The sequence below is a fragment of the Eptatretus burgeri genome, chromosome 6 (assembly GCF_056783735.1).
Source record: "Eptatretus burgeri isolate ZD-2024b chromosome 6, Ebu_testis_v1, whole genome shotgun sequence".
NCBI lineage: Eukaryota > Metazoa > Chordata > Myxini > Myxiniformes > Myxinidae > Eptatretus > Eptatretus burgeri.
The window spans coordinates 66,408,779-66,421,434 of NC_140966.1; the positions used below are offsets into that span (position 1 = coordinate 66,408,779).

At 42.2% G+C, this 12,656-nt stretch overlaps 1 protein-coding gene and 1 long non-coding RNA gene across 6 annotated transcripts in view; one reads left to right on the forward strand and one right to left on the reverse strand.

Moving 5' to 3' along the window:
• Positions 1 to 12,656, forward strand: part of LOC147024981 (uncharacterized) — a 120,256-nt gene that overhangs the window by 91,744 nt on the left and 15,856 nt on the right. For all 5 annotated transcript variants that reach the window (XM_085885480.1, XM_085885478.1, XM_085885481.1 and 2 more), the window contains one exon: positions 6,680 to 6,801. In XM_085885480.1, coding sequence (XP_085741606.1) covers positions 6,680 to 6,801 — 122 coding nt within the window. The remainder of the gene's footprint in view (positions 1 to 6,679; positions 6,802 to 12,656) is intronic.
• Positions 461 to 12,503, reverse strand: LOC147024982 (uncharacterized). Its single transcript, XR_015059287.1, has 5 exons — positions 11,807 to 12,503; positions 10,951 to 11,041; positions 10,439 to 10,567; positions 6,609 to 6,809; positions 461 to 579 (listed from the first exon to the last, which is right to left on the reverse strand). It is a non-coding gene; the product is annotated as an uncharacterized LOC147024982 (long non-coding RNA).

A 12,656-nucleotide genomic window follows, 5' to 3' on the forward strand; every position in this document is an offset into this window, starting at 1 on the left:
CTCTCTCTCTCTCTCGCTCTCTCGCTCTCTCGCTCTCTCGCTCTCTCGCTCTCTGTCTCTCTCTCTCTCTCTCTCTCTCTCTCTCTCTCTCTCTCTCTCTCTCTCTCTCTCTCTCTCTCTCTCTCTCTCTCTCTCTCTCTCGCATGCTGATTCACTCAGTGTTCTGGCTGTTCCACCAGCCTTATACAAAAAGATGAACAAAAAGAGGCAATGTCAAACCACCCAGCATAATGCTTGCCATGACCATGACACTGCATTGACACCACTGACACTGTCAGCAGAGTCTGGACATGTGAAGAATGAAGAATATGGAGAAAAAAAACAAACCCAAAAAGAACAAGCTTAGATAAAGAGTTCCCCAGAAAAGGTGGGGTGTTTCTTAACTGCTTAATGTAGCTCATGATCCATCATGACAGTCGCAGAAACCACAACACAATGGGGTATTGTGTAATGATCATCAGGATTTTATTGTGTAATGATCATCAGGATTTGCAAAGGTTTCCATCAACACCAGTCTTGAAAGTGTCCAATACTTGAACGACCCAGAGAAGGATTGCTTTATGAATGTAGTACTGGCATCTGCAAACATTAAAAGGTAACATGGCTTCTTATAGAAAATAAACTCCAAGGAATCCATGGCCATGTTGAAAAATATATTTTGAGGATTTCTGTGGAAGCTCAAGATGACCTTGCTTTCAACCCTATTAATGAATAAATCATGTCAGACAGACACAATAATAAATGTTGGTATGGTGTTCAAGCAAAGAGACACTGGCACATGCGTGCGTGCGCGCGCACGCACACACACACACACACACACACACACACACACACACACACACACACACACACACACACACACACACACACACCTTCATCCGAACCCGTGTGGTGCAGGTCAGGAGGCTTAACCTCTTCCTCCCATTCAGGAACACATTGTGTGTATACCACATCCCCAAGGTGGAATTGTTGTTGGAATTTCGAGGGAGTATGAGCTCAGAAAGCGGTTGACAAATGAGACATGTCTACTGGGATAGTGGACTGTCAGAGAAAGGCCAGTTATGCTTCTCAATGTGGCATGCTGAGTGAGCCCAGGGAGTTCAGGGGATATGGCTGTCTATATATTTCCAAGGGATTTATGGCATGTGCACCTCTGTCTGCTGAGCATAATTCCAAAAATTCTACTTGTTCAACACCTTTGAATGGCCATTGCAGTGTTCATATCACTGATGATAAGAAGCTTTTCTGATAATTCATGTATTGATGACATAAGATGAATCAATGAATACATCATAAGGAAGCCTAGCCTAAACCATTATGATCTCTGAAGTGCTACAGAATCAATGTGCTCGTCTGAGCTATCCACTTCCACATAGTTTGATTTTTGGCAGAGTATGATTTGAATAAAAATAGACATCCAGTATGATGCCCCTTTGGCAGAGTGGAACAGACGTTCTGTATAGAGCACGCACGGTACGTGAATGAATGTGATCCCTGCAGGAAGCACTGTAATCGTAAAATATGCCATGCTTAGGACGGCAGGTAAAATCGACCTTTCCGTCTACAATATGTACTCTGAACGATAACATTTTGTTTCATAAAATAAAGGGTCTTTCAGTCATACCCAGATTTTATATCAGGGTCAAGCAAGAGAACAACCATCTCGCCTCATTTAGACCATTCCTGGTTGCTGGACGGTGAAGGTGACACCAGACTTTGGTGCGTAGCCACTTCATAAAGGGCCATTTGGTCATGCAAATATTACTAAGCAATGGAACAAGCATTCTACCGTGTTTTACTCTGTAAGAGCAAGGTTAAATTGACAGTGAGGATAGTAGGGGCAACAACCAGCAAGGGAATAATGAGAATGAGTTCTAAACTGTATTACAACCAGCAAATGGGCACAACCAGCAATGGAATAATTCACAGGAAAGGAAGAGAGAGAGAGATGCGGAGGAAACACTGAAACAGGAAGCAAGAGGGTTGGGTTAGAAGGGTTAATGGGGGGTAATAAAGATAATGGGTCAGTATGGGGAATGACACAAGGTGGTGGTGCACTGCCTGCTTGATGCTCTAGACTAGAGGGAATAGTGGGAGAAAACGGCTTCTGGAACGCAGTACCATTTAGACCCTTCCTGTGATCTATGATGGCCACGGCAGCACCATGAGAAATTCAAGGAAAGGTAAAGCTTCTCTCGGATAGGATAAATTGATTTTATTTTTTTATTTTTTGCTTCCAGACACCTCGCACATACCACAGATTTCCATGGAATATGTAATGCTCTGGAAGCAGCTGTCAAAGTAAGAAGTCCATCTTAAAATAACAACAGTTAGCCCTCAAAAATAAGGATTGTTCTGTAGAGTGATTACAGTGGATAATCACCTCTCCAATTCACCACCTAAATGACTGAGACCAGAGCGATTTGTAATGCAGTTTAGAACTCATTCTCTCATTAAAAAAGATATAGTTTCCTGCCTCACCTAATGTTACTATTGGGAGTGGCAGGAATTCTTGAAGCTACAAAAGTGAGCTCGTTTACCACGAAAACAAATCACCACGGATGCTCTGCACTTGCTCTTCCATTATGAAGAATACCATTCCTTTGTGAACCTTGGCGTGGCATGTGAGTATGCATCTATACTCTGATGCACATATTTCAAACCTGACCTTAGCCCTCTGCTGTCTGCAAACCTCATGTTTGACCTCAACCGGAACTGGACTTATAGATCCTTCGTGTGAAGCAGTCTAAAATTCCAATGTAACCGGCCGAATTGAGTCCTTCAACAAACACCAACATGACTTTCCCCTGTGCCAAATCACATGTCATACAATTATGCTACTGCCTCTAAACCCTACCGTGGGATAAAGACTTTAGGGGCAGGTCTTCATTGGGTCTTTCAACACTATATCATGGCGTTTTGGTCCTTTTGGTGAGAAGGGACTTCTTCTGTGCTACATATCTTCATAGTAAAGTCAGAAAAGATGATGTTGAATTGATCTTCGACTCAGCTCTGCTGCATCGGCGATGTCAGAAAGATAACCGTGAGGGTGAGTGAGGACGTGGAGAGCAAGGACAAGTTCTAGTTGTGGAAGCAATGTTGAAGCTACAAGTGCCTGTATCTCTGGCAATCTTTTGTTGACTTTGGCCACCCTCTGAATGACTGATTATATGACTTCGTAAACAGACAAATATCGCAGGATCCAATTGTTTTTGGCATGGTGAGAGTGCATACTGGTCATCTGCACACCAAGTCGTCTTATACTGTACATAGCAATACCAAGAAATATGTAAATTCTGGCCAGGTCTATTCTCTTATGGGGTGGCCAAAATATTATGCCAGGGCCCTGTATGGATAATCATTGTAATTATTAATTGTAATGTATTTTTTCTGCCTGCATTGTTGAAGGTTCAAAAAAAAGAACTTGATGTTTTTCATGAAATATCACTATACTCATGGGGTTGGCCTGTTTAGCATCCCCATCTGAGCCAATAGCTTCTGATTACTAGGAATACAGGTTGAAATCGCTTATATAATTTCTATTTCCCATTGTTATGGTTCCTGGAGGGAGGCACTACGTGTTTATACTATACTTACGAATGCAACCCCCCACACCTCCACAGTGACACACACACACACACACACACACACACACACACACATTCTTACATTTTTACTGTAAGTAAACTCATACATGCAACTCTGACAACTCTTCAACAAAAAAGCCTCAGCCTCCCCCTCCCAACTCTGTTCGATCTTTGCTTTCCCCCTCCCACCCCCCAACCTCAAGTCCTCACCCTTCCCCTCCCAACCCTAAGGCATCATTCCTCTCCCCACACTCAAACCTTCAAACACTCCTTTCCCCCCCTCCCACAGAAAGTCCTCAACCCCCAGCCTCTCCCCCTTTCAAAGTTGGCCCATCTTTGCTCTCACCCTCCTCCTGCTCATAAAGACAAAAGGGGCATACCCACATCAAAACAATGGAATATGGAACGTTTTCTGCTCTCCTATCATGCTATCACCGACTTCACAGAAACCCGTCGACACAGTCGCTTGTTCAAATCACAACTGGAGAAAATAGCCGGAAATAATAGCAAACCTGCATAACCTCCACAATAAAAGCGCTGCCTGAGAGGAAAGGTAATTCTAAAGGGTCTTTCTAAAGGGTTTTAAAGGGTTCCTAAATTGGCAGCTCTCATATAGAAATTGTGGGTAGAGTCAGGTGAACTATCCAAACAATGGGTGGAACTCGCACACATGCACGGACACACACGGCCCTTTTTACAGTATAGAATAGATGCTTGCATCATTCTAAACAAGGCTTTTGAAGGTATTCAAGCAGGCCCCACAATAGCCTGATGTACGAGTGGCATACACACAATGGGCTGAGAAATTTGTTTTCAATGTCTAAATATACATAAGAGTGAGTTTGTTTGTTTGTTTGTTCCTGAAACATTTCCAACCCCCTGGGCCAATTTTCCCAAAATATGCTGTACCACATAAAGTAAACATGTTGAAGGTTAACGTCACAATTTTTTTTGAAAAAAACTTTCAATTCTTAATCAAATGGATGTAAAAACATGAAATAACAGCGCTTTGGGTGATTGGGCATCATACATATGTCGAGTACTTCCCTCAAATGGGAGAAGGGCGATGCTTGGCTTGTGCCTCCACATTCAAAGGTCGAGGCTCTGTCGGGAATCGAACCAATTATTACATATAAATATTTATATTCTGTATGCAAAATGAAAATTAATTTCCAAAGGGTCCACGAGACTGCACCGAGTATGACGAGTGTTCACACAAGGCCATTTGGGTCATTATTGCCATGTTGCATTCCGAAGTGAATTTTTGCTACAGATGTAAAACGTCTATTTTTGGGCTCAGACATATTTTTCTGAGTTCTTCTTCCCCTCACCCATTCTTCCTCCAAGGGAGTGAGTGACGTGCCAAAGTTGGATAACCACGAGTAGATTGAAATAAAACACTAATACCAAAGTATAAATATCCCGATCTTGATCGGTCGACCCAACCGATTCAAAATTATTGCTCTGGAAGATATTTCTTTTATTACGAGTCACATCCACTCCAAAAGAAAATCAATGGGGAGGGGAATCAGCATCTCCTAACGAGTCCCAGGTTATTTTGTGAGTATTTCATTTGGAGAGCATTTTGAACGCCCTTTGAGAATTAAGCAAAAGAGAATGTGCCTTTTGTGAAAGCCATGTCTTTCAATCTGCGACGTGCTGCAGCTGAGTGTACAGGTCTTACCAGCCGAGGAGGCATATGGGACACGCAGCTCTGGATGGATGAGCTTTTCGCAAGGCAGAATAACATTATTTGTTATGCGCCGCCAGAGATTATTATGCTGAAGTTATGAAAGCATATGCTCCATGAGTGCTACGCCGAAGGTTATAGCAACAGATCAAAACTTTTTTTATTACTCCAGAACAGTAACACAACTTCTATATTGCATTGCAGTCATGAACGCATGCATATGTGGTATGTTGAAACGATCAAAAGGAAATAATATCGCGTTCGGGGACGTTATACCGTATGCTGGTTTAATTTGAAAACGCATTGCGGATGGAGGGAATAATGACTTTTGTCGATCATAAAACGTTCGCTAAACTTCCATGAGCCTCACTCTTGTACATAAAATAAATAAATAACCCGTAGCGTAATAATAACACCGATAAAAAAAAACAAGCTCAAATGAGCTAAGATCCTCATCCTCTTAATGATGACGTCATAAAAACGAATAATGTCATTGTGATGTATCAGGTTTGTGATAAATTATCTGTGCTAATGCCCTGTTCGATTCCCGCAAACAAAATTCAAAAAGCTCGCCTAGTTTCGGAGATAATTTTTTAGGCGATTTCCATTAGCGGAGATATTTTGACGTCATAACTTTTTTTTTTCTAGGAGGAATTTTCAAAATCTGAGATGGTTACTGTCTGCGCAGGGTATTTTTACATATATACGCCAAGTTTCAGGAAGTTTCGATGAAAACTGTAGGCTGTGAAACAAAAAAAGTCCACAAGATGAAGAACAACAACGTCAGTAAGACTTAGAGATCCTCTACGAGGATCTAAAAAGTCCACAAGAACAACAACGTCAGTAAGACTTAGAGATCCTCCACGAGGATCTAAAAAGTCCACAAGAACAACAACGTCAGTAAGACTTAGAGATCCTCCACGAGGATCTAAAAAGTCCACAAGAACAACAACATCAGTAAGACTTAGAGATCCTCCACGAGGATCTAAAACACTACGTTTGGACGAACACGCATAAAACATAGTTGCGGTTGAAACTGTGTTGTCAATGTCACAGGTTAGAGTTTGACAAGTGGACACATATGGCAAGATTCCATGCCATCTCCTGCTGTGCTCCGAACAAGCACGCATCACAGGAATCTGTGTATGTAATGACAGGTGCCAGCAATGTTGGGATCTGCATCACATCTGTCTACTCGTATTTCAAGACACTAAAAAACACACACACGCATGTTGTATTTTTACATCATTTGTTTACATGTTCACTCTTGTGTATACATGCAGCTCCATATCGTATTATCACTTAACCTTTTGAGCATATTGTATACGCACCAGGATGCAAATTTGGTTTCATTTTGATTGAAGAGTTAACATTCCTGTCGTGTCTTCCCCCCTCCATGCAGAATGCCAGAAGGATGAAGTTGGGGCCTGGAGGGATCTTGCTGCCAGCCAGAGGAGTTTATGCAAGAATAAATCAGCTCAACGGATGCACCTCTTGACAAGTAATACTTCAACATGTCCTCAGGTCACTTCCTGCACAAATAGAAAAAAAAAAAAAAAAAAACCTTCCTCGTTTCAATTAGCAAACCATTTTACGATGCACATACGAGTCTCGTATCACCCTCATATACACTGATGGCATATACCAACATTCACTTCGATTGTGTATCCAGCATTTATACTGCATGGTGATAATGGGAATCTTATTTTTAAAAATCTGTTAAGCAATCTTCTTTTTTCATGTGCAGTGCAAAGCTGCGGGGTAGCATCATTGGCTGAGGGCACAGCTGTGCTACTGATGTGATGCCCCCTCTGCAGGTTAGAACAGGAATTTGTAATTTGTTCAGGGTTCGAGTGATAGGTCGCCAACTCTTCAAAAAGGACACAGTGGGATCCTTAACGTCCACCAACTAATGCAGGCAGATGGGAATCACGTTTAACGTCCATCTGAGGGATGACGCACACATTGTTGAATCTCCCTGCCTGTGAAACAACAGGATGGCGGTTTATAGCTGGGTCAGGAATCGAACCCGGGCTAGAAAGCTTAGAGGTGAATGTGTGTACCTTGAGGCCATTCTGTCAGTCTTGTTACAGCAATGAATGGCTAATTCCGATTCATCATATTTGTACAAAAATGTGGGTTAAACCCTCCTCCTATTCTTCTTTGCAAGATTGAGGCTCATGTAAGAGAAAGGTCACAGGGGGGTATTAAGTGACAGTGAGGTCAGAATGAATGAGCAGGAAAAAATGAGGGAGAGTAGCGACGGAAATGCTGCAACTTGCAAGTAAGAGGGTTGAGTTAGGTAGAGTTAATGATGGTAATAAAATTGTGGGTTATATGGGGATGGGAATGGGGGTGATAATATGGCAGTGCAGTGTCTGCTTGAAGCCCTAGAGGGAGGTGTGGGGTTGAACAGCCACAGGAAAGCAATTCCAGAAAAGGGAGCAAAGAGCAAGAAGAGTCGATGTGTACGGTCAGCCTGGATTTTGGGTGTTTAACTAGGAAGGGGGTTATTAGAAGAACTCTTCACAAAAAGAGTGGTTTGGGTTGATTATTCAATCCGTTATGTGATTGCGTTTTTCTTGTGCTTCATCGAAATGTACATCTGTCTCATGTTTATAAACACGAAATATGAACAGATTAGGCCTCTGTTTTATGAAGGGCGCTCAAAACGTTCTCCAAATGAGACGCTCGCTGTCGTCCAAGAAATTCCATTTTTATTCTTCAGTATATAAGGAAATAATATAATAGCTAGGAAATATATTTTCTTACTAATTACTTCTGCCACCCAAGGTGGATGGGTATTATGTTTTCACCCCTGTTTGTCTGTCTGTTTGCTTGTCTGTGAGCAGGATATCTCAAAATGTTATCAACAGATTCAGACGAAATTTGGTGGAGAGGTTGGGTGTGCAACAAGGACGAAATTATTCGATTTTAGAGAATGTTGGATCTTATCTTGGAATATTGGACAGTTTGGCCATGTTTCCGTCAAACAATGCCTTGTTCATTTTGAAAGGCACCGTGGGATCTTCAGTGTCCACAAAGGAATGCAAACATGCAAATAGGACAGCTGGATTAATGTCTCCTATAAAGAACAGCATACTTGTTGATGCAACAACGTCCTACCATGAAAGAACCATTGGATGATGGTCTTTGGACCAGCCAGAAATCGAACACAGACTTGACAGCTCAAAGCATACAAGCAATGATACGTCTGAGCTATTGTTAGGTGTGACAAGGACCAAATGATTATATTTTGGTGAAGATCCAGATCCGATAATTTTTCCAAGTGATTCTTCACCATTGCGAGGTAGGGCCAAAAACGATATCCATCCATCCATCCATCCATTGGGACCATACTCTGTACAGAGCAACATTGCTGCCGAAGCAGTCTCTTGGGATATTGGGCTCAATCCTGGACGGGTCGCCACTCTGGCGTAAGATACTCGAATGGCGCAATCACACCAGCAAGCTGGTACTCATTTTGCCGACCTCAGATGGATGACAGGCTGAGTCAACCCCATCTGGTATTAATTCAACACCTGAGCAGGATTTGAACTCAGGACCTTAGGATCCCATGCCCACCACCATAACCATTAAACCAACACCAGGAATAAAAACGATAAATGGCCCTGTAAAGCACAATATCTAAAAATGTTGCGGACGGATTCTGACGAAACTTGGTGGGGCAGGTTGGGTGAATGACAAGGAAGAACTGAATCGGTTTTGGTCAGGATCTGGATCTGAGCATTTGTAAAGTGATTTTTCACCATTGCGAGATAGGGCCAACAAAGATATGTAGCACGATATCTCAAAAAAGTTATAGATGGAGTCGGCCAAAACTTGGCAGACAGGTTGGGTGTATGACTAGGACGAATTGATTCGATTTTGGTGAAGATCCAAATCAGGATCCAGATATGTGAATTTTTTTCATTTCTTAAGTAATTCTTCACCTTGAGAGGCAAGTCTAAAATCAATATCTTAACCACAATCAGATCAATTCATCCTTGTCACACCCCAGTCTATCCACCAAGTTCCGCCCGAATCTGTCCATAATTTTTTGATATATCCTGCTCACAGCCAAACAGGGATGAAAACATAATGTTTGTCCACCTTCGGTGGTAGAGATATTAACTAACAAGTGTTCATAGAACACATTAGCCCACACAGTCTTGAGCAGGATCTGCGTGCAGCAAATTTGGTCGAGATGATGTAAAATTCCGTAATATTTTGTCCAAGTACTGCGAAATGAAAGATTTTCGAACGTGACAAAAAGGCGATATGTGTTCTACAGTGTTCAAGTGTAAAAATTAATTGCAATAAAATAAAGATTTTTGAGAGAAAAAAAAAAACCTTTTGGAGGTTGATGCAGCATCTTTTACACCACCTTATTTAACAAGTTACATTAGTCATTCGTTTCTGGTGTTTGCGTCCTTTATGACGTCACTAAAACACTAAATTTCCAGCTTGGAATGACTTTCAATTTTGTTTGACTACCAGGACAGACAGTAAAACATGTTTTATCTCACTCCTCTCTACACATGCACAATTTGGACAAATTCACAACCAAAGTAATGCTAAACTACAGGTTCCTTTTCCGATTGAAGTTCAAAATATAACATTCAATTTAAATTAAGTTTTTCCTCGATCATAAACTGAAGTTTGTGGACAGACAAAGTGAACCAATTGTTTAACTGCGCTTTTTGCTTCATGCGCGCAGAGTAATGACGTCATAATCCGGTTACGTACGCCTCACAATCAGATTGCTCCAATTCATAAGAAATGCCGTTGTTTTGATGTTGTCTTCTGGACTGGAACTTCCATACGAAGTCTCAATCACCAGTCACCCGACAGGTCACTTGTGTACTTAAAGGTGTAAACGTTCAACTTTTGCTGCACCTGGTGCATGATCATCCATAATTGCGTGACTACACATCCCACAAAGATGGCACAGTATTTCTCTCGATAGATAGTCCCACTTAGGTTGATCAAAGTTTGTACAGTATATAAACTTTTGCACCTGACCACCACTTTTCCACCACCACCACTTTTCCACCACCACCACCACCCGACACACACATACCTACCATTCCAGCACAATTGCTAAGCGCACATGTCGACATTGATGGGAAAAACATTTGACGACTGAATGCTCACTCACAGAAGGACACATGTCCGACGTTGAGCTATTCCATGCACTTTCCGGGGCAGAACCACAACGACCGCTGTCGCTTTGCGCCACGCTCCTTGAGCTGGAGTGCAGAGCGATTTATTATGAGGGCGCCACACCCTTGCGTAGAAACACGTGAGAAAACCATTAGGTGTTATCACACTCTGGGGCATTGCGAGACAACTTGTGAAAGAAAACAGGAAGCCACATAAAGCATTATATAACCTGAATGTTCAAACCCACAAATCGTATCGTTGTTGCAACCACCATACCAAAGGAAGAAGCCATGTTGCAGCCAATAAGAAGCATCCATTGTTCCAACATCACAGAGCCGATTGTCCTATCGATAATATAATAAAGTATGAGTTCCCTTGCAAGGAACTTCGACGTAGGAGGCCATTCGGCTCATCAAAAGCTGCGCTCTCATTACCACCAACAAATGGTTGATTGTCCATGCTCTATCTTTTTAAAGGTTGAGTGTCAAGCAAGGTAGTAGCACGTACCTTTTTTGAAGTCTTTAGTATGACTCGGCTGGGTTTGAATCAACGACCTCCCAGCCTCAGAGGGGATGCTCTCACCATTACACTACTGAGTCTGGTTAAAGGATGAATAAGGATGAGACTTTTGCTTTACTTGTGAAGCCATCAATTTTAAATGCTCAAAATTGTCCATAATTGCTTGTAGGTGTAAGATGATCATTTAGTATGCTTCTTGTGGCAGACCATAAAGCATGATCGCCCTATCAGGGTAACTGGGGTCCATCGGGAGGATGAGGTTGGAACATTCCCCATATTATTAGCCAATGACATTAAACATCAACGAAACACATTTTGGCATACTTAACATGTAGTTGTCCCCTTTATGGTTGCAGAAGTACTGCTAAAGAAGACCGACTGATCATTTAACAATGCAGAGCTTCGTCAGAGTATAAAAATTACAGTAGATCTGAGAATGATCGATCTATGTTAAAGTAGATCTGTTTGCAGACACACGCCAGATTACAATCCATCCATTCAATGGGACCATACTCTGTGCAGAGCGTTGGTGCTGCCTAAGCAGTCTCCTTGGCACAATCCTGGACGGATCGCCACTCCGACACAGGATACCAGCAAGCTGGCACTTATTTTGCCGATCTCAGAAGGATGACGGGAAAACTCAACCCCACCTGGTATTAATTCAACAGCCGAGGGCGATTTGAACTCAGGATCTTCGGATCCCAAGCCGACCACCCTAACCATTAAGCAGATTACAATAGCATCTCCTATCCCTTTGGGAATGGGGCGAGGCTAACGATTCCCTCAGATGTAGTCCATATACTATACTATCTATATAATAAAACCAAAAAAACATGTTACGCACTTGTTTGTCATCTGTGCTGCTGTCCACGCTGTTTGTCAACTGCTGTAGGCTCGACCAAAGGCTTGCACATATGTAAGTCTGACATGAACTCTTTGCAATTTTAAACTCTTGCAGAAACAGCACAGGACCTTGCAAAGGACTCTTGGAATCTCTCATCTTGGGAAACTTGGAATGTTGGACAGAAAATTAAACTATGCAAACATCCATCAGGTTTTATTGCAATACAGCATGTACTTTATTCAGCAAATAACTCACATACTTCATGATCAACCCGAAGGGTAGTAAAACTGCGTGTACTACATACAAGACAAATGACCGCAACCACCGCAGTGGTTCAGCATGAGGGGCAATTGCTCCAAGAGTTGTGTTATTTTGCTCATTCAGTTACAATACCCAAATTTACTGTTCGCCACACCAGTTGCGATGATTTAAATCGTTATGCGAAAAAGTGTGTAAGAATATTATGTCCTGCAATGACAATTTGGCCATATTACTTTGACCAAAAAAACCAGAGGCCTTGAGCACGACTTCATTAGCATTCTCGTCGTAACTACACAACTCTCCTGAAAGTGCGACGCTTGAGTAAAAGCTCTCTTCATGTATGCAAGTGCCCATTTGCCCTGGGACCGACTGTACGCGCATTTGAAGTGCCTTTGTTTGCCTTATAGCCCTGGAGAAGCAGCATGCCATGCTGATGAAGCAGATGTTCGCTACTGAGACTTGGGAGAGGAATTTAGATTCCCGAGCAGGTCAAAAACAGATGCTTCACTCAAGAAATATCTACACCAGTTTGTCGTTCAAGCTACCGCAGCTGAAACCAAACGAAGCTCCGTTTGCACTTTCCACGAAG